The following is a 23,138-nucleotide window of genomic DNA, read 5'->3' as shown; positions in this document are numbered from 1 at the left end:
ATAATTCAATTTCGTGACCTGATCAAAATAACGGAGTGTCGTGTCGAAAGTTGACACTTCAGGAGCCAAAATGCTTAATCAGCAGAAACATCTGAGATAGAGGAGACGGATGTTGATGCTCAGTTTATCGGGTATCTTCAGTTAAAAACCAAAATAAAGAACAAAAACAACAACAACAAAAAAACCCAGAGTGGTAATGAGCTGAAAATTACGCTGGCCAAAACCAGAGTAGAGACGTCGGCATATCACGCTTCGACATCTAAATAGCTGAAAGGTGTACAGATAAACCCTTCGCTAGCTGTGCGAGCTAGAATAGCTAGCCAGATCTTTGGATGTTTTACAGTAAGCTTTGTATTAAACTCAAGATGTCAGAATACTCAGAATAACGTATAAGGGCATCGTTGATATATTAAAACGCGATGATTTACTTATTTATGTTCTCCCCGTGCTGCAAGGGTTTCCTCTGGGTACTCCGGTTTCCTCCCCCAGTCCAAAGACATGCACGGTAGGCTGATCGGCGTGTCTAAAGTGTCCGTAGTGTATGAATGGGTGTGTGAGTGTGTATGTGATTGTGCCCTGCGATGGATTGGCACCCTGTCCAGGGTGTACCCCGCCTTGTACCCGATGCTCCCTGCGATAGACTCCAGGTTTCCCCGTGACCCTGAAAAGCATAACGCGGTATAGAAGATGGATGGATGGATGTAAAGGCGATCACTTGTCTGAGACCATGTACGAATGAGAAAAAGACTTGCTTTTTAATGCTGTGCTTAGTTTGTAATCTGACCATTTGACCTGCCAACGACACTTAGCGTTCGGACAAAATGATCGAACCTCTGGCATCATGTCTTGTCAATTACAGAGTAAAGCTGCTTCCAAGCCTGTCCCAGGAACAGAGAAATCACAATTATTTATGTATTTCACCTTCATGAGTGTGACTCACAACTCAAGTGGGAGACTTAAACAAACTAGTAACCGGTTTTACAGCCATGCAGTCAAAGCTCAGAGGCAATGACACAAACAAAGCCAGGCTTTGAGGAGCAGCAGGGAGTTACATGGCGTTACACGAGCACTCGGAGATAAAGACTCTAAAAAGGCATTTGTACTCTATCTTCGGAAAGTCCACGCAGAGGCAGGAGCTGAATTCTGGAGTACCGTTTATTCAGCGGACAATGGCTGTTAATACGAAAACGCACTCGGGAAGATAATAAAACTGCATCAGACAGCACATACGGGGTAAATCTGATAACACACCACTTCCTCTTTGGGGAGGTGAAGAGAAAACGGTAGCATTTTTCGCGCGTAAGTGTTTGACATCAACACTGCTGGAAGCCACAGTCTCTGAATTCTGCACTCTCTGCACCTGAAAGGTAGGGCTTCCACCACACACGACAGCAACAACTAAAGCTAAAAAGGGAACTGATTGTGTATTCTTTGGTTATTTGAACATACGACCATTTTCACAAAGTAGATTAGGTTAAAAGTAGCCGTCGTTCATCAATCTTTTGACTGAAGGCGTAAACGAAAATGATTGTTTTGGTTGTTGTTGTTGTTATTGTTTTTTTCTGCGGTAACCTGCTCATTCTAGTTACGTACTGTCACGTGTACTAAGATGGAGAGAGAAACAAAAACGCCTTAGAACAGAAATCTGTCGAGACACAGAGTATTTCTGCGATGAAAAACGGTGTATTCATAAACGAGGTATTTTTCAATAACGTTCATAGTCGTCCGCGTCAGTCGAATGAATACATGGCGAAGCGCGTCACGTGAACCTTTTAGAGTCGATCCAAAAGTAAATTGATAGCACACCTGTAGAAGATGGCTTTGGGTAGAAATGCTTTGAAATCTGGAGCAGTAATTGTCAAAAGTTCAGAGAGTAGACGTTAGCTCGTGTGAAGAGCAAGTTCCTCAATGAGATCAGTGGCTGGGCAAAAAAACACATCTTGTGTACAGTACAACCTCAATCAAACGCTCGATTTAAGTAAGAGAACCCGTCTTGTAGCATCATGTTGTCATGGTTTAAATACAATATAGTAACCGGAGTTCAAAATAGCGCCATGCGTTGTAGCAGTCATCACACCACACACCGTTACTATGACAAACGAATGCAATAGCATTACACTAGCAATACATCGTCAGTGCATGGTTATGCTCTTGTGCGTTTTCTTCATGCCACCTTGCAATTGCCCAACCGCTCTGAAACCTCCTTTATGAAACCAGTGCAGGAAGGGAGTTGGCAGTTGCGAAAGATGATTTAAAGCTTCTGTTGAGTGAAAGTAACCTTGCTTTGCTGCATGGGTTTGCATACGTGATAGAACCGATCTCTGTTCGCAAGCCATTCAAAATGACCATGGTAAATTCGTTGTGAGCAGTAAAAAGAAAAGTAGTCTGTGCTCGGCGTCTGTTCCGTCACCGTTTCCCTCTAGAAATCGTTCGGCTCGAGTAACAACCAAGTGTCATTTAACGTCTCGATACCAGATTGAACAAGAATCGTTGATTCCTTGCAAGCATTGAAAATAAATCAATAAACCAATAAATAAACGCATCGTGTCATGAATCATTTTAAAACCATGTGTTTAAAACCGTAACGACTTGTGAACAGTAATTAAGCAACTGTAATATTTATTAATAATTCTAAAATAAATTTTAAAAAATGATCAGAATGTAAAACGCCTGAATAAAGTGAATCCCTTAAGTGATTCCTTGTTTTTATGTAAGCTATAGCTAAGCCGCGAATGATTTATGGAATGTTATCGAAATCAGAATTGTATTATTTCTCTTATAATGTAACATGGAAACACAAAATTCGAAATCAGATTGTTGTGCACAGGTTTGTTCAAAACAAAGTGTGTGCATCTATGTATAGTCCTTTTATGCAGTGATAACAGGAAGCAGTGTGGTAGTAAAGCTCAGGGGAGGAGGGACCTCTGCCGTGAGGGGCAGACATGACCTTGTAGAGCACAGAACATGGCGTTATAATAAATAGCGACACTTACATTACAACTTGATGATGCGATCAACTCATTACTCATACTGAGTGAATACCAGCACATTACACTTGAAAATGTGATCGTAGTGTATACACGATCAATCTTACACTGGACTATCCGAGTGGCGAGGCCAGAAATGGAATAGCAGGTGGGCCAGGGTTAAACAGGGTGGGCAAGGGTTTGGAAAGCAAACTCAGACCCACATGTCACTCAAAAGACCTGAAACGATTGTAGAATGTGGCCAACAGCCTACGTCACTTCAGTTCACACGACACATAGTGCTATCAACATTCGTACCTCACACCAGCAAAACATTGCCATAGATACAGTAGATAAATCCACACATTTCGCACTCTATAGACTTAACCCGTGCACAATGATAAACGCATAAAACGAAGACCTAAAAAACGCTAATAACACAGAGCATCACACAATGGTTTTTTTTGTTGTTGTTGTTGTTGTTGTTTTTTTAAAATTTCATTGCAAAACAAGAATGTCACTCGTTACTGTTTCGAATTCACTGCAGTATATATTACAGGAATTAATCAGGCAAGGTTCAATAAGTTTTACGCCGCTGTTTTTGATGACCATTTCAACGAGTGCAGCTTCTTGTACATGAGTGAACATCCCAGCTAGGGTTAGGGTTAGGGTTAACCCTAACCCTGACCGTAACCTCCAACCTGCTTAGGTCCTGAGCAGAATTACAAACGCAGTTACACGCAAGTGGGTTTGGAGGCTTTGCTCAGTGTACTTCTTTCACTTCTTTCTCTAAATATATATATATATATATATATACACACACACATATACATATATATATATATATATTTCGTGGTGCGATGCTAAAACAAAGTCATTTCTATCTGTAATAAAAGCGATTAAGAAAATGATTTGAAATGTCATATATATATATATATATATATATATATATATATATATATATATATATATATATATATATATATATAGAGTATATGTTTCAATTCGTTCAATGGGAGCATATATTTCAATATATGTTAGCACGTTCGCCTCACACCTCCAGAATCGTGGGTTCGATTCCCACCGTGGCCCTGTGTGTGTGGAGTCTGCATGTTCTCCCCGTGCTGCGGGGGTTTCCTCCGGGTACTCCGGTTTCCTCCCCCAGTCCAAAGACATGCATGGTAGGCTGATTGGCGTGTCTAAAGTGTCCGTAGTGTATGAATGTGTATGTGAGTGTGTATGTGATTGTGCCCTGCGATGGATTGGCACCCTGTCCAGGGTGTACCCCGCCTCGTGGGATAGGCTCCAGGTTTCCCCGTGACCCTGAAAAGGATAAAGCGGTATAGAAGATGTATGGATGTTTCGATACAGAAATGTAGCGAATTGCTGTCTTATTCAGGTTTGTGTTGAACAGTTTTGAAAAGAGTAGGCCTACGTAAATATGTGCAAATTGGCCTGTGGGTGAATAGAGTTTTGCTGATGGTTGTGTTTAAGTGAGAAAAGAATTCACGTCATTCGGAAGATGTAGCGATTGTAAAAAACAACAACAACAAAAAATGTAGACAACTGAAATGAAGCGTGGCTCCTGCTTGGTTGGAATGAAAGCCTGCTCGTTGTGGATACTATTGAACGCCTCTGCTATATGTGGCAGGGTAAGTGATTTGGCTATCCTGTTGGCTCTGCTCGGGGTATGGCTTCGGCAGACCAATACGGTGGGAGCTAATAAGGGTCCTTAAATAATCGGGTAGCTCCCACCCTATTGGTCTGCCGAAGCCATACCCCGAGCAGAGCCAATAGGATAGCCAAATCACTTACCCTGCCACATATAGACTATATAGGCTTATGACTATTGCTTATTAAATTGCAAGGGAACATTTAACCAATGAAATCAGGACAAAATATTGTTTCAGAACAAACCAACAAATCACACAAACTGTTGTAGCGAACAAGTCTTTTAAACCTAGTAGGGGAACCGTCACTGTCCGTCTGACATTTCAAATCATTTTCTTAATCGCTTTTATTACAGCTAGAAATGACTTTGTTTTAGCATCGCACCACGAAATCCTCAACAAACCGCAGTTCTGTTCTTTCAGAAGGTTTATATGGGATTACATGCTGTGAATCTACACAAAAGTGCCCATAATACTGATATTTGTGATTGCATAAATCCAATCCCCCCCCCACCGCATTCCAAAGTGCACAGTAAAGGGGTCATGTGATCCCAGTATGAACATACCTACTCCTAAGTCTCAGAACATTCCAGCAAACAGCACCATGAGGGCCAAGACCAAGGCGGTATCATGGACAAAGTTCAGCCAGGACTGGTTATATATATAAAAAAAAAAAAAAAAAACTCTGAACATCCTGTAACGCAGCATTGCTACAATTTTTTTTTTTTTTTTTTTTTTTTTTTTTTTGTTTATCTTATTTAACTTTTCTTTCATTAATCGCTAATACCTTTCACGACCCAGTTTTTATTCGTTCATTTACTATGAATTATCCATTACTTTTATTCCACTATATACATGATTCTGTTCTGAAAATGTCACAGAAACACCAGAGCCTTGCAAGAGTAACATTTAAAAAACAAAACAAAAATGCATTCCTAGCAGTGGTTAAAAGTGAACGCTCATAGAGTCTAAGATGTACCGACTGACACGAGAAAAACATTAAACATCAACAACAGGCCCTGCATGCTAATGAGGGCCGGCACACCCACATGTTCTCCACTGCATGCGGAAACCACACTTAAACAAGCCGCGCTGTATTCTCACTCTGCGTCAAAAGCTACAACAAATATACTGTTACATTTCAGAGCTAAACGTTTCAACCGATGACTTTTGGAACTGGAAAAGAGATATTTCCGTTCCAAACGAGATATTCCTCACGGGATTCTCTCGTCTCATCAGCTCTCGGACGTCATCGTGAATAAGCTGACGTACAATGTTATATTTTAGATGCTTCTGAAATGTTTCGTTCGGAATGAATTTCATACAACCGCTAGAAACGAACCACTTCGGTAGAATGTTGCTCTACAGATATTATACAATATGTTATGAATAGTCATATTTTTGCATGAGCACTTTGTCTTCTTGTACTCCTGCGACTTTGCTCTGTGTGATTGATGAAATGATGTCGATCTGTGTGGGGCAGCGATGACAAAAAAAGCTCTCTTTTTTTTTTTGTTGCACTTCCAGCTATCACGAAAGAGCTCTGATAAATGACTCTACAGTGTCATGATGTCTTCCACGAATGCCTCAGATATAGAGGTCATCGATTCCAATTGTACGAATGAAACTGCAGATAAACAGTGGCAAGAGAGCATGAATACGCTCTACACCTACGTCTACCTGTTCATCTTCATCCCAGGCTTGATAGGGAACAGCCTTGCTCTCTGGGTGCTGTGTCGCTTTATAAGGTCAGTTTCTCTTAAATTGCTTTCTCATGATTCTTCTCAATCATATTAAAGATCTGCCGTGTGAACTACTTCGTACACCCGCGACTCGCTTACTTAATGACTGTAAACCTGACTGTAAACCTCCTAATAACATTTTGACTCATGATGTTTGATACACTTCATTCACGTAATGACAGTATTACACTATCATATACGAGAAAGTCACTCGGTTGCTTCTATGATTTACAGCAAGAAGACCAAAGCCATCATCTTCATGATCAACCTGGCCATTGCTGACCTGGCGCATGTCTTGTCCCTGCCGCTGCGCATCTACTACTACATCCACGGCACCTGGCCTTTTGGAAAGGGGCTGTGCTTGCTCTGCTTCTACCTGAAATATCTTAACATGTACGCCAGCATTGCCTTCCTGGTCTGCATCAGTATCCAACGGTGTGCCTTTCTGATGCGCCCCTTCTGCGCCAGACAGTGGATGCGGCGCTATGATGTTCGCATTAGCGTAGCTGTGTGGTTGGTGGTTGGTTTATGCTGCAGTCCGTTCATCCTGATGAGAAGCTCCTCGTCAAACACCAATAAAACTGAAACCTGCTTCAAGGACTTGCCCACGCGGAAGCTGAACCTGGGAAAGGCAGTGGCCATAATGTCATTCGCCGAGCTCCTGGGCTTCGTGGTCCCGCTGACCATCATCATCTTATGCTCCTACTTCATCATTCAATCTTTGAAGCAGAGCTCGAGGCCGGGTATTTCAGTCAACGACGTGAGAAAGGCCCTGCGCATGGTCTTAGTGTGTACCGGCGTGTTCCTTTTCTGTTTCGCCCCCTACCATATCAACTTCTTAATGTACATGATGGTTTCTCAGGGCCTCATTACCCACTGTCCTTTGCAGCAGGCGGTTAACAAGTTCCATCCAATCTCACTGTGCATTGCCAGCCTCAACTGCTGCCTGAATCCACTCATATACTACTTCCTGACCACAGAGTTCCAGCAGCAGCTCAGTCGCCAGGGCAGCTCTATATTAAGAGGGCGGCTGATGAGTATGGAGAGCACCTCTTCGTATAGAGAAGCGCTTCCCTGATGGCCATGGAGAGCTCTTCCTCCTACAGAAAAGCACTTCTTTGAGGAACATAGCAAGGACCTCCTCCCATAGAGAAACACTTCCCTGATGAGCATGAAGAGCACCTTTTTATATAGACAAGAACTTCCTGATAAAGAGGTGGAGAATGATAATGATAATGAGTCTTTATTGGTCACATCTACAGCGACCAATACACAGTGAAATTGTTTTCTTCGCATACCCCAGTCTGTCAGGAAGCTGGGGTCAGAGCACAGGTCAGCCATGATACGGCGCCCCTGGAGCGGAGAGGGTTAAGGGCCTCGCTCAAGGGCCCAACAGTGGCAGCTTGGCAGTGCTGAGTCTTGAACGCCCGACCTTCCGATCAGTAACCCAGAGCCTTCACTGCTACACATTGCCCCACACTGAACACCTCCCTTATATATATATATAAAAAAAAAAGAGATGGTGTCGATTGAAGTACAACACAAAAGGAAATAAGAGAAAACATTATTTGCAATGAACAATAAAACTAAAGAAATACTGTGACTAGATTAAGCGCAGATATTGACTATTTAGTTGCTGAAAAGTAGGCGCACCAACAAACAAACACATCAACCAACAAACAAAGTCTTGTGCAAGAACCGTACAGGGACTAAATTGCAAAATGCTTCACCATATCGTCATACCGCGTCACGGTGCGTCACAGAGACAGGCGCAGGAAACCACAGGACCAAAGCCAGACATGGTCGGATTCATCAGGTAGATCATACTGAAAAACAATTCTGCTTTAAAATGTACGGCTTTTAAGGACTTTCCCATATTCCAATCCACTGCATCCTTTAAAGGGCTCGAAAGACAAATGGCATCAACTGGCAACCCTGATCAAATGTGCCCTGAATACTGCACGTGTATAAACGAGCGTGCTGTAAATAAGGACTTATAGAAAGTATACATGCTTCCGATAATACAAAGCTGAATAGAGTCATACCTTGTGTCATAAAATCACCGACAGTAGTGAATTGAAATGGAAATGTTTTCCGTGGAGTCACTTTGATGTCGTGTTTAGTGTTTTGCTCGTGTATTGAAAGGCGGTTTAAAATGCACAAAGATCTTCATCTGAAATGATGGACCAAAACTGAAATGTCTGTAAGCATCAGTGTAAATAAAATCAAGCAGTGCATCCAGATTGTCTGTCACACAATGCGTGATTTCTCGTCCGACGTATCTGATAAATACTCGCTGATACATCTGTCTGGGTTCTTTTATTAAGGCTCAAATATCAGCTTCTAATGTGGTGCAGGTTTCCTGGGTGTATTTTCCACCAACCTCTCTCAGGAGATTACCCCAGAGTTCAATAGAAAATGAGATATTACTGATCTTTGCTGTGACTCACTCATCCGCTTGTTTTTGCTTCGTGTACTTGTACATCGTAACGTGTGCAAGTGGAGGAAATGTGTGGGCAAACCATGCGCATTGCTGTGAATGTGCCATATTTCGCTTCAAACTGTGCAGGACTGACTGGGTAAAGTAAACTCATGCATGTAACAGCTGAACATGAGCCTTGAGGTTTACAGTTAAACTGTCACTTCACAAGCACACACACACACACACTGGCAAATAATGAACTTGGCTTGCTCACATGCACCATATTGACACAGTAAACAGTGGTGTTATATATATATATATATATGTGTGTGTGTGTGTGTGTGTGTGTGTGTGTGTATATATATATATATATATATATATTCAGTAACAGTGAATTAACATATTACAAGAGTAAGGACCCTGTGTGTACAGAGGGTTTAAAGGGTTAAACAAAATCTAACAACATATAGTTTTACCAGGTTAAGCTGCTATGAACTGCTCTGTCTTCAACAGATGAAAAATCACACATGGCCACCCTTATCGCTGACTTTTAATTAAACCGATCAACCGTGGCATCGTAAAGCTGCTTGACGGACCTCCAAAAGAGTCGCATGGCGATTTATGATATGTTTTTCGATCCTATTGTGTAATGTCAAACCACTGTCACGCCTATACAATATGACCTTAGCCACAAAGTTTACAGATGAAACAAATGATGATCTGAAAGTATCTTACAGTTTAAAAAAAGAAAAAAAAAAAAAAACTCTTTCATTTTCACTTCTGCCTACCTCCTGTGAGCAAAATAAATGATGGTGTGTTCAACAGGAAAGGTATGAGGAGATATATATAGTATCTGATCGTTTTTGCTGATTCTCTGAAATAACCCGACGGCTTGAAAATGAAAAGTGTCATATTAACTGTAATGAACACTTTTGACACGTAATGATCCACTGCAATCAGTGCATCAGAAGACATACTAGCTGAGAAATAAATGATGAAATACATGTGACATATGGCCGACCTGAACATCACACCCATTTATGGTTCTTCCCCAAACTGCTGCTATAAAGTTGGAAGCACGGAGTTATATAAAATGTCTTTGTTTGCTGTAGCATTACGTTCCAGCATGACAAGTGAGGTCCAAAAAGTCACAAAGTGAGCTCCATGAAAACATGGACCAAGGTCAGCGTGGAAGAACTTGCCAATTTCAGCAGGAACGGTTTGAGGAACATGACACAGAGTTCAAGGTGTTGACTTGGCCTCCGAATTCCCCAGATCTCAATCCCATCGAGCGTCTGTTGGTTCGGCTGGACAAACAAGTCGGCTCCATGGAGACCCAATCTTGCGATTTACAGTACTTAAAGGATCTGCTGCTAACGTCTTGGTGCCAGATACCACAGCACACCTTCAGAGGTCTTGTGGAGTCCATGCCTCACAGGGTCAAAGCTGTTTTGGTGGCACAAGGAGTATGAGCACAATATTAGGCAGGTGATTTATGGCTGAACGGTGTATGTACAGTAGTGCTGGAAAATTTGAATTTTCTATATTTCTGCATAAATATGACCGAAAACATCGTAAGCTTTTCGCACAAGCTCTAAAAGTAGTCAAGGAGAATATATATATATATATATATATATATATATATATATATATATATATATATATATATATATATATGAGAGAGAGAGAGAGAGAGAGAGAGAGAGAGAGAGAGAGAGAGAGAGAGAGAGAGAGAGAGGTAATATACAAAAAGTTACATTGTGTCTTTATCAAATACAAGTCTTTAGATGCAGTGTCTAGGGCGATGGATAAGAAAGAAAAAAAAAAAAAGGTTAATCGTATTTGAGCCAGGAATATATGCATGAACTTTTCCCCATCACTGGAATATAATTCAAGTTTGTAAAGGCTAAGGTATTAAATTTAGCTGTAAGGACCTGCAGCGGCATCTTGTGGCTGAATGAGGGAATACACCGACCATTCACTGGCATATTTAAGTCATACACATACCCTTACTTTAATAAATGAACAAGAATTATCCACTAATTGATCTTCTTTTTCCTGGTCAGGTTTATCAGGTTTAATAATTGTGTAATAAATAAAACATTTGGGGATGTCATTTTCGATGCATCCTAAAGTGTTTTAATTATAGCTCTTATAGCACAAACAATTTGCTAACAGTTAAACTTTGTATTAATTAAAGAATTATACAACCTTTTATCAGGTTTATAGTTAATAGTGTGGAATGTCTGCAAAAACGAGTTAGCTCCTGTTATCACTCGTCAGCGCTATAGACAGTTGCTCCTGCACCATAGGTTTCCTCACCTAGCTCTTGACATTAATAAGACCAAAAAAGAGCGTCTTGTGGTGTTACTGAGGAACCGTAAACTGTAAAGTCCTCTATTTCGAAGACTTTCCCCTAGTCCAAACGTACTGAAGTGCTAACACAGGTGACTCCTTCTATAAATTATTACAAACAAACAACAATAATAATCATCATATTAATAATAATAATACAATTTTTGTATATCAAGAGCACACGGTGGCTTAGTGGTTCTCCTCACACCTCCAGGGTCGGGGGTTCGATTCCCGCCGTGGCCCTGTGTGTGCGGAGTTTGCATGTTCTCCCCGTGCTGCGGGGGTTTCCTCCGGGGACTCCGGTTTCCTCCCCCAGTCCAAAGACATGCATGGTAGGCTGATTGGCGAGTCTATATCGTCCGTAGTGTGTAAATGTGTGTATGTGATTGTGCCCTGTGATGGATTGGCACCCTGTCCAGGGTGTACCCCGCCTCGTGCCCGATGCTCCCTGGGATAGGCTCCAGGTTTCCCCGTGACCCTGAAAAGGATAAGCGGAAGAAGATGGATGGGATGGGATGCATGTATATCATAAAACTTTACCATATCAACAGTTTCTTTGTTAAGAAAACATTTTAAAATGAGCAATTTTTTTCATAGATTATGTAGAGTGTCCATTATACAAGTCCCAGTGAAGGAGCTGTTACTATAGAAACAATAACAGACTACAAATAAGACTTGTGCACTGAACGCTTTTAGTAAAATCGGCTCTCTCTGAAACAGAAGGTTTCGCTGTTGGAGTGGGTTTGAGTTTGGAGTTATATCCCCCGTATGAATTAAAGCAGCAGTTGGAGTAATGATCAAAGGAACATTTGAGGAACGCTCTTTATTGATTTACAGTATACTGCTCTCATAACGTAAGTACACATTCATGGCTCGGTACAAGAGATATTTCTTTTGCTAAGTGATAGGAAACATGGAAAAGCATCTTTCAAACAAGGAAGAAATGGGTATCAAGAAATAGCAGAAGTAGGAGAGTTCGAGCAAGCGTCACGTCCCTCAGTGAACGCCCCCACAGCGAGGCAGGAAACTCTATCAGAAGTGATAAACGAATGAGTGTGAGGCAACAAACAGCACCAGAAAACCACAGGGGTGAACAGAAAGAAAGGCAACCGTAAGTTAAAAGATTGAAAATATTACAGAAAAGCAAATATATAAAAAATAATAAAAAATCATTTAAAAAAAAACAACAACAACCAGAAACCCAAATATCAATTGAAAGAGGAAGTGTGAGTGAGAAAGAAGAAAAGAGAGAGAGAGAGAGAGAGAGAGAGAGAGAGAGAGAGAGAGGGAAAAAAACTAAAGGACTTGACTGCCTCAGTCATCGTGTAGTTACAGTTCTGGTTGGAGATCACATGGATGGATGTCACCTTGCACTGTGATTTCCCACCGACTCTTCGATAACAACCGAAACACCTCTGCTCTTCTAGCGATACGGTAAGACACTACACTTTTAAAAGAGTTACTGTTTTAGAACAAATGAGGTTGTGTGAGGACGGTCTGACGAGGAGAGCCATGGCCTTTCTTGAGGTTTTTCTACACACACACAAAAAACTAAAGAATCCTAAACATTTCAGTACACCCCAGGAGTTCGGTACTAAGGGGGGGAAGAAGCAGGGAGTGGGGGAGATAGGGATGGGATCTGACACTGGCCAAGAAACAGCCGAGATATGGATACACCAACAACCCCACTGAGAATAAGCGCTTAGGCAACATTGTTCATTTCTTTCATTCTTTTTGTAAGTGAAGGACTCTATACGTGAAGGATTTCACTGACAACTGACGAATAGAAAATAAATAATGCCATTGTGTTTTCTTTAGGCCTGAAAGGCCTTCGTATAACAGCACATCCTTTCAAGTGTCAGACATTTCCATTGTACTTTAATCTGAGAATGAATCCAGACCCTGTCTGTGACGGGTTAAAGATTTCAGAGGTGATTCAGTCCATATAACGTTAATGTATAATATAAATAGAATTTCCAATTTTATTTTTAAAGCTTTATTTTTACACAGTGATGGAAAGTAGAACTGGTCACCTCCCACCAAAAAAAAGAACCAAAAGAAACAAACTCATTATCATATTATGTTCCATAGCAACAAAAAAAAAAAAAAAAAAAAAAAAAAGGTACTGTTCTATTAATCAGAAATGGAAAGAAAGGTGATTCATTTAAAGAGAACATGTGTCAGACTCCCACAGAAAAAGTAACACGGTTTGCAAGGGATTTCCCACAGACAACTTGTTGAGATCAATTAAGCCTCAAACTTTTATGCCAAAGGGGTGTGTGTATGTGACCACCAATGAACGTAGTTCTTCGCTGTTCTGACATGTAGACGAGAGAGCACTTTGCTTCTCAGAATGATCTGGACGTTTTTTGGCAGCCTTCAGTAACTCAGCTCCGGGGAGTCTGCTTAAAACATCCTTTCTGGCTCCTCTTTCCCCCACATTCAATCTGTTTGGCGCTCTGAATTCTCCAGAGTATCCTTCATCAGTGAAAGGCCTTCTGTCCTCCGGGACACTAGAGAGCTCATCGCTGTTGCCTAAACTAAACAACACCTCTGGATTAAAGGGCAGAGGAGGTTGGTGAAATATTCCACACACAGTGCATTAATAAGAAAAACATCTAGTTTTTGCTGTAGGAAGATGACATGCTGGTCAGATTGTGAGCAAACTGAGGAGCTGTGAGGTGCCAAAATTGTACTCGGTTAATAGTCTGAGTAGCTGCGGTAGTCCAAATGATACTTTTTTTTCCCCCGATTTTAAATTCTACACAATTCAACTGAAAATGCAACTTATAATGGCTTCTCCAGTCTCAAATTATTCACCCCCTTCGTGGCGAGCATCTTTAGTACTTAGTAGATCATCCTTTTGCTGTTATGACCTTCTGTAAACAAGATGCGGAGCTTCTGCAGCGTTCCGGAGGAATCTTCTCCCATTCTTCATGAGCAATGGCATCCAGTTCAGTAATATTCTTGGGTTTGAGTGGTGCAACCGCCTTCTTCAAATCCCACCAGAGATTTTCTATGGGGTTCAAGTCCCCATATGGCCTTGTAGAATCATCCAGAACTTCTTCTGCAACCAAGTCTTGGTGGAATTTGAGGTATGCTTGGGATCATTGTCCTGTTGGAAGGTCCGATGACGTCCAAGCTTCAGCTTCCTCACAGACGGCGTGACGTTTTCTCCTAGGATTTCCTGATACTTCAATGAATCCATCTCACTTTCCACACGCTGCAGGTTTCCAGTGCCAGAGGATGCAAAGCAGCCTCGGAGCATCACCGATCCACCACCATGCTCGACTGTGGACAGAGTGTTCTTTCTTCATTCTTCTTCCTCCAGACATACCGCTGATCCATCGCGCCAAAAAGTTCCAGTTTAGTTTCTTCGCTCCACAGAACAGAATCCCAAAACTTCTGTGGCTTATTTAAACGATTTCGAGCCAAATTTTCTTGAGCTTTTGGGTCAGTAGCGGTGAACGTCTTGGAGTGCCGGCAGGGAAACCTTCTGCGTTTAGTACACACCTTACTGTGCTCACTGAAACCTCAGTGCCTGTTACACCGAGTCTTTCTGCAGGTCTTTTGCAGTCTCTCGAGGGTTTTCCACAACCTGCCTTCTCAGAAATCTGTCTGCAGCCATTTATAGCCTCCTTTTTCCGCCCCGTCCAGCTATTTCATCAATTTTCTGCCCCGAGCCAGTTCAGGTGTTTCATATGTTTCACCTCATGCATACCTGGTGCAACTAATGAAGCCCTTGATTAGTTTAGCATCAGGTGTGCATGAGACAACACCTGTTTTGCATATTTGTGCTGTTGTGAGGGATTCTATTCGGGGGGGGTGAATAATTTTGAAACTGGAGAAGTCATTATAAGTTGCATTTTCAGTTGAATGTATTGAAACCACTTGGAGCGTCCGTTTCAATCGCTTTTGTCTGATTTGTTCATCGCAAACAGCTGAAAATCTGTACATTTTCACAATAAACCTGATTTGCACTGGGGGTTGAATAAGTTTGATTGCAACCGGTATAGTGAATATATCAAATTATAGTGAACATTATAAAATTATAGCATGTTATAGCAACCCCAACAAAACCACCAAAACAAATAGAAATGTAAAAATTTGGATATTTCTTATGTTTTATACAGCTAAAAGAGCCTGGGATCTTGACATTTATACGATTAAGGGTTAAAGGCCTTACGCAAGGGCCCAACAGATTTAGCTTGGCAGTGTTGGCGCATGAACTCCTGATCAGTACCCCAGAACCTTTAATCACCGAGCCACCATTGCCCCCATCCCAGTATTTTCAACAACACTTACTAAAGACAGTGTTTTAACTGTCTGCTCAGTTCTGTGCAACATCTAAAATCTACATTAATAACTTGTCCTGATGGCTTTATTTTCCTTCCAGCCCATACATAGTATATACAATATATTGAATATGCCTCAATATACCATTACTAGTGATCAAATATGCATGTTACATATTAAATCTAGCATACCAAATGACAATTTCTACATGTCCTGTACAACAATCCTACACAACATTATACGCTGTCATTTTGCAATATGTTTTTTCTTTGCCAGTGGAGATCCTTGGCCAAGGATTTGCATACAAACCCAACCTACTCATCATTGGACATAACGTACAGAGCTAAAATGAATCTCCTATAAACTTAAAGTAACTAAAGAAACGACAATCATAACTTTTGCTCCATGACTCTACCTTTTATTTATGTCATCACCAACCAGATGCGCGGGCCACTGGTAGCAGTCATCAGTGTTCAATTTCTTGTGTGTTTCTATTTGTTTACTTTTATAGTATTATTGTACCTAGAAAACAAATGTACATTGCGCTGGATGAAGGCCAAATGTAGCACTGCATGTTCTCCAGATTCACATAGCACAAACCGATTATTTTACAGATCTGACACAAACCATGTTCAACACCGGAGTAGATTAACAAAGAATGTTGTTAGAGCTGGTCCAAAGGTGGTGCAGGCTCAAATGTTAGTTTTAATATCTGACCCGAATGTGGCACAGGGACCCCAATTCAAACTCAAGACAACACTGGCTCTGTAGTCACATCCGGCATAACCATTTATGACAGCAAAAATGATTCAAAAATACGGAGGAAACTGGAGATCCCAGAACATGGGGAGAAGACGTTCAACTCCACACAGGCAGTAATTTAAGTTCGGGATTGAACCAGGGTCCCTGGATCTGTGAGATGGCAACACTACCCACTATGCCAGAATGCCACCTCTTTATTCATACTTTCATTAAAAAAATTTTTGGCCAATATAAGGGAGGCATACTGGCATAGTGGTTAGCACGTTTGCCTCGCAAATCTGATTGGGGTTCGATTCCTGCCTCTACACACACACACACACACACACACACACACAGTTTACATGTTCTCCCAGTAGTCTGGGGGTTTCTAACTTGTCCGTAGTGTCTGAATGGCTGTGTGAGCGATTGTGCCCTGTGATGCGTTGGCACCTTGTCCAGGGTGTCCCCTGCCTCCTTCCCTGAGTCCTCTGGGATAAGCTCCAGGCTCCCCTCAACCCTGTGAAGGACAAGCAGTACAGAAAATGGATGGATAGCCAATATAACACAAGTGCTTCTGCCATGTTTTGAGAATGGTTGTTGTAGACAAGCAGGTTCGGGGAGTCACTCTTTTAAATTATATATACAGTGCGTCCGGAAAAGTATTCACAGCGCTTCACTTTTCCCACAATTTGTTATGTTACAGCCTTATTCCCAAATGGATTCAATTCATTATTTTCCTCATAATTCTACAAACAATACCCCGTAATGACAACATGAAAGAAGTTTGCTGGAAATCTTTGCAAATTTATTAAAAAAATAAAAAAAAAGAAACAAACAAAAAAAAGCACATGTACATAAGTATTCCCAGCCTTTGCGCAATACTTTGTTGAAGCACCTTTGGCACCAATTACAGCCTCAAGTCTTTTTGAGAATAATACTACAAGCTTGACACACCTGTTTTTGGGCAGTTTCTCCCATTCTTCTTTGCAGGAAAGGTGCCAAAGGTGCTTCAACAAAGTATTGCGCAAAGGCTGTGAATACTTATGTACATGTACTTTTATTTATTTATTAATTATTTTTTTTAAATAAATTTGCACAGATTTCAAACAAACTTCTTTTATGTTGTCATTACGGGGTATTGTTTGTAGAATTATGAGGAAAATAATGAACTGAATCCATTTTGGAATAAGGCTGTAACATAACAAAATGCGGCGAAAGTGACGCACTGTATACATATATTTTTTTTTTCATACTCCCCACAGTAAACGGGTACACTTGTGTCACATGTAAAAGTGACACGAAGACAATAACTAAAAACCAAGAAGTGCCTGGACATACAGTCGTGTGAAAAAATAAGTACACCCCGTGGTCGTTTTTTTTTTATTACGATTATTACATACTTGGACAAGCAAACGTTTGATCATCTTTGAAACGGTGCCTATTAATAAAGTTGATAGACTTGAACAAAACCACAAGGAAAATTAGCTTCTTCAATCATTTATTCAACAGAAATATCAACAGATATTGTGATATCCTTCTGTGGAAAAAGTAAGTACACCCTTGGCTCAGAAGCTAGTATCGCCCCCTTTAGCAGAAATAACTTCTCGTAGGCGTTTTGCATAACTGTCCACCACGCTGTCTGGAAATTCTGACCAGCTTTCCATGCAATATTCTTTCAGTCGCAAGACGTTTGAGAGTTTTCTTACATGTACCGCAGGTTTCAAATCCCCTCACAAAATTTCAATCGGATTCAAATCCGTGCTTCGACTCGGCCGTCCCATAACCATCCATTTCTTCTTTTTGAGCCGTTCCTCGGTGGGTTTGCCCGTGTGCTCAGGATCATCATCCTGTTGAAAGGTCCGATTTCGCTTCAACAGTTGCACCTCACATTTTTTAAAAAAAAGAAAAGAAAAAAAAAGAAAAAAAGGGCAGTGTGAAGTGCTTTCCCAGGCAGGCCACCATACATATAATCATCTCTTATGGTATAAGTTAAGCATTTATTTTTTTCTTTAAAATGTCTTCAAACGTTGTAATATTCGTTGTCTGTCTCTGTGTGTGTGTGTGTGTGTGTGGAAGGTCAAAAGTGTCAAAACACGACCCTAAAAAGGTGTTACACTTGACAACTGATCAAATCAGCTGTCGCATCTTCAGACCTGTGAACCGTCACGTTTGCACTTTCCCCCCATTTTATTACGCCCCAGTTTCCTTAATACAATATTTTGGGTTATTTTGTGCAGAGTAAAACATCACCATAAAGATTCCAGAGCAATATCTAGTAAATAAGACAACATAATTCGATTATAATTCAGTTTCGTTTCAACTTGGAGCCAAAAAATCCTCTGATCAGAGACAAGATGATGTGTCTAATATGCATCGATATTCATCTGTTCTCACTGATGAGAAAGATCGACCTTTCAAATACGACATGCGTGAAATCTGCTGTAGGCTGCGGAGACTTTCACACCTTGTGGTGTAATCTTTAAGCATTCGTGAGCTTGTTGTTAAATCGGTTTCTGGATTATTCTTCAGAATTTTCATGATATACCCCCGTCTTAAACATCTTAAACCCACTTCATTGGTCATCACAACATAATTTGTTAAATGTCAAAGCAAGCACCACGTGCCAGTTCAACGTAAAATTCTGATGATTTTTGGAGACAGCGCTCTAGTCGTCGGTGATTATTAGGTGGACCCATGTTTGCTTTCACTCACACGAATTTAACAAAAGTTCGTGCCGTGATACTCGAAGAAAGCGGAAGCAATTCTTTCATTTCAGCATCCAAATTGCTCGACTTTCTCCAGTTCTCGATTTAACGTGGGTTCGTGCCGAATACCCAATAAGCAAATACAGAAAGAGAGATCACCCAGATTGAACCAATCTTCCATTCCGAAACGGTTCAGTACACAACGTTGTCCTTACTGTCCCGACACCTTTTCAGCACACTCTTCAATGCACAATTCTGTAATGCAACCACAACCACCAAACATATTGTTCAGCACGTGCAGAGCGTGTGGTTGCGCATAAAAAAAAAAAAAAAAAAAAACCATTGGTACAGGCAGCTGTGAATATGGAAAGCCCCATTATGCTGAGGTGTGAAGTGTAGGAGCCAGAGATGATTTTTTTTTTTTAAGAACACTTGTTTTAACAGCCCACAAGCTGACAAACAGTAAGATTCGTTATGAGAAAACCATCTAACTGGAAGTCAAATGGACCTCCGCTGAATTCTCTTACTTTTAACAGCGCGAGTGCATACATTAGTTGTAACAGGAAACGATAGCTGGCTGGTTGGTTAATTATTTACAAGATAGACTTGAATTTATTTAAAATAGTTTTTTTTTTTTTTAAACATATCGACAGAGCGTAACTATTCAAAGTCTGCGGCTCGACGTGTGTAACGTTAAAGCTGAATTGATTCGATATCTAGGATCGTTTTCTCAGACGTGTGTATTAAATTCACAGTCTGTGGCACGGTCTGTGCAGGTCGGCACTTCCTCACTGGGGCTTGGATTTATACTTGATTGAATTCTCAGGGTGTCTTGATGTCGGCTATGACTGAAGCATGCTGTTATTAGTAATCGAGTAAACTTTAGAATATGAGTAATGTATGCGAGCTCAGTGTGTGTTATGCTTTCCCCCCCCCCCCCTTGTGAAATATGAAAAGAAGATGCAAATGATGGATCGGCCATTCGTATCAATCCGTACCTCGATCCTGCTTCAGAAACATACACCAGCTGTTATTTAACCATCACCTATGCAAATTCTGGGTTTAGAGCATATCTGACTGGCCATACAAGGACTTTGGTTTCCTTTCCCTGCAGACAAACTGTTCCTAATCTGTCAACGTATGTTGTTTTTCAGGACTGGATACACTAAAGTGACACCATGGTACTTCTAGGACATTAAGACGACTGCTCGTTTCCCCCCGAATGGCAACCTAATGGAACAGCGTGAGTTTTTTTGCACCGAGTTTGGATAATATATTTGGGACAACGGGTGTCTGAGGAGCGCGGCGTAAACAAATAAGGATCGACGTCCGTCAGTGCTTTGGAGCAGACATTCAGACCGGGACCAATGACAGGAAAATGAATGAGAGCACTCCTGCATGTGAAAATGACACAATATACAAGGATATTAAAGAATACCAGCGTTACACCTATGCAATCATCTACACAGTAATCCTGGTCCCAGGGTTGATCAGTAATGTCTTGGCACTTTGGGTTTTCCATGTGTATGTGAAGGAAACCAAGAAAGCTGTGATCTTCATGATCAACCTGGCCATTGCTGATCTGCTCCAAGTACTTTCATTGCCTCTGCGCATCTACTACTACCTGAACCAATCCTGGCCCTTTGGCCATGCTGTCTGCATGTTCTGCTTCTACCTGAAATATGTCAACATGTACGCCAGCATTTACTTCCTGGCATGCATAAGCATAAGACGGTGCTTGCTTATCATCTATCCGCTGCGATACAAAGGAACGAAACGACGACGAGACCGCACGTGGTGCGCGATAGGCTGGTTCATCGTGTGTGTTGGATGCCTGCCCTTTCCGCTGCTGAGAAAAAACATCGACTCCTCCAAGTCAGGAGAATCTGCCATCTGCTTCTCAGAGCTACCTATGGTGTCTCTATCCTCGGCAAGCGGTGTGACTCTCGTCACGCTGGCAGAACTCGTCGGTTTTCTGTTACCTCTAGCAGTGGTCCTCACTTGCACGTGGTTGACTGCCGCAAGTCTGAGAGAAAAAAACTGTGTCCTTCAAGACGCTGGTGAAAAGCGCAAAGCTCTCAAGATGGTGCTGAGCTGTGCAGGTGTCTTCCTGTTCTGTTTCATGCCTTATCACGTCACCTTTCCTTTGGACTTTTTAACCAAATTGAATAAGCAAATGAGCTGCGCGTTTAAGAACGCCGTCCAACGCTCCCATCCCATCACCTTGTGTCTGGCCAGCTTTAACTCCTGCCTGGACCCGGTGATGTACTACTTCACCACTGATGAATTCAAGAGGCGTCTCTCGAGGCCCGAATTGCCCGAAAGCTTCCATTTGCACCGCAGGATGTCGTGTTCAACAACCGAGGTGAAAGCTTTGCAGTCCGAGCAAGAAGATGAAATATGAAGACGTGAACTTCTTTAACAAGAGGAAAGGCCTTACTGTTGTCATTAACACTGAGAGTATGATCCCATAAAGACTGTAGACAAACAATGAGAATAAATCCCAAAGATTAAAATGGATTGGCGTTGTCCTTATCAATGGAAATGACTATGATGAAGACCTAAAAATATGAATAACCTGCACTGAGCCCAATAATGTAATACTGAACATAGCCAATGTTAAATAATTTATGATTGAATGCTGTCATGGCCTGATAACTGCGTGGTGTGGTGCGAGCTATGTATTATTGTTAAAGCAGATTGATTCACGCGTATTTCGAGAATCGTATGATGACTGTGAACAGTATGTGATGTTTCAATACTAAGACGAATATTCATTTTTTGTAAATATGGGGAAAATACTGAAGAAATGTGACGAATAAATTCTGTGAAAGTTCATTCAAATACACACGTGAACGGCTGAACTACAATTACAACGCGTTGGATACATTCTTGTTCTCTTACAAGCTAATGAAATAGCTACCGCGAAGACACACTACTGTCTACTGGCTGTTAATGTTCACTAGATGTGCTGTGGTAAAAGTGTTACCCAACGGTAGTTAGTTTACATGCTCAGACGAAGGAGTACGTGTTTATTTCAAAATCATCGCTCGGGTAGAAGACGTGAAAATGGATCTTCGAGGGAATTTGAAGTTAATGTCACAACGTGCCGGGGTTTAGAGCTGGGACATTTTATATACGACCAAATAATTGGGGGTGGGGTGAAGGAGGAGGAAATAACCAGGGACAAACTGAAACTGGGTGCAATAAAGATATGCAAAATTCTGACTACACGAGTGTTCGCTATGAGGGTTCCAACATGGAATGTTGAAATCGGTCATGGACATTTTTTTTTTTCCTGCTTATTTAGAACTTACGCAATTAACGTTGGAGCTGGAATGGGGCGTAAATATTATAAACGTAGAAATACACCAATCTGACAGAACATAAAAACTACTGAAAGGTGAAGAGAATGACGTTGATTATCTCATTATAGTGGCACCTATAATGTGGAGGGGTGGGATATTACTTATATATATATATATAAAGCAAGTGAACGGTCAAGTTCTCAAAGTTGATGTGTTGGAAGTAGGAAAAATGGGCGACTTTGACAAGGGCCAAATTGTGATGGCCAGACGACTGGGTCAGAGCATCTCCAAAACGGCAGGGGTGTTGTGTGGTGTTCCCGGTATACAGTGGTTAGTACTTACCAAATGTCGTTTTGTGGGTGCGTGTGTGTCGCTCACCTGGGGAAGAAGGCAAGGCGGTGGAGGAAGTGTGATGTTCTGGACAATGTTCTGCCGGGACACCTTGGGTCCTGGCATTCACGTGGATGTTACTTTCACACGTCCCACCTACTACCTAAACACTGCTGCAGACCGAGTACACCTCTTCATGGCAACGGTATTCCCTGACGTCATTTGCGTCGTTGAGCAGGATAACGCGCCGAGACACTGATCAGGAACGGTTTGAGGAACATGACAAAGAGTTCAAGGTGTTGACTCGGCCTCCGAATTCCCTAGATCGCAATCCGATCGGGCGTCTGTGACGTGCTGGACAAACAGTCCTGCAAGTTAGGATTTGATTGGAGGCACATATTGGACTTTCTCCTACTCCAGTTGTCAGAGCCGGTTTATTCAGTTCTTTTAAGTGGGCCTGTGCTCGTTTGGTTGTTGATGTCAACAGCCCAGCAAAGTCGATGCAAGATCAGAGAGCAATAAGAGCTCTGCATGAAGCTGGCTGACCACAAAGAGCTGGCTAGTCTTCACACATCAACCTTGTCAGGAAGTTAGTGGCTGCTG

The 23,138-nt window shown here is 41.5% G+C and overlaps 2 protein-coding genes across 2 annotated transcripts; both read left to right on the top strand.

The window, feature by feature from the left end:
- The first annotated feature begins 998 nt into the window (after window positions 1-998).
- Window positions 999-8,621, top strand: p2ry10 (P2Y receptor family member 10). Its single transcript, XM_017475075.3, has 3 exons — window positions 999-1,367; window positions 6,164-6,384; window positions 6,613-8,621. The coding sequence occupies exons 2-3, from the start codon at window positions 6,203-6,205 to the stop codon at window positions 7,454-7,456; spliced, it is 1,026 nt and encodes a 341-aa protein (XP_017330564.1). The 5' UTR covers window positions 999-1,367; window positions 6,164-6,202; the 3' UTR covers window positions 7,457-8,621.
- Window positions 8,622-11,343: 2,722 nt separating this feature from the next.
- On the top strand, window positions 11,344-21,767 carry gpr174 (G protein-coupled receptor 174). The gene is made up of 2 exons (XM_017474736.3): window positions 11,344-12,589; window positions 20,052-21,767. Exon 2 carries the CDS (start codon window positions 20,276-20,278, stop codon window positions 21,299-21,301), a length of 1,026 nt encoding a protein of 341 aa, XP_017330225.1. The 5' UTR covers window positions 11,344-12,589; window positions 20,052-20,275; the 3' UTR covers window positions 21,302-21,767.
- The last annotated feature ends 1,371 nt before the right edge of the window (window positions 21,768-23,138 follow it).

Source organism: Ictalurus punctatus, chromosome 8, assembly GCF_001660625.3.
Source record: "Ictalurus punctatus breed USDA103 chromosome 8, Coco_2.0, whole genome shotgun sequence".
Taxonomy (NCBI): domain Eukaryota; kingdom Metazoa; phylum Chordata; class Actinopteri; order Siluriformes; family Ictaluridae; genus Ictalurus; species Ictalurus punctatus.
This window is presented reverse-complemented; position numbering and strand designations above follow the sequence as displayed.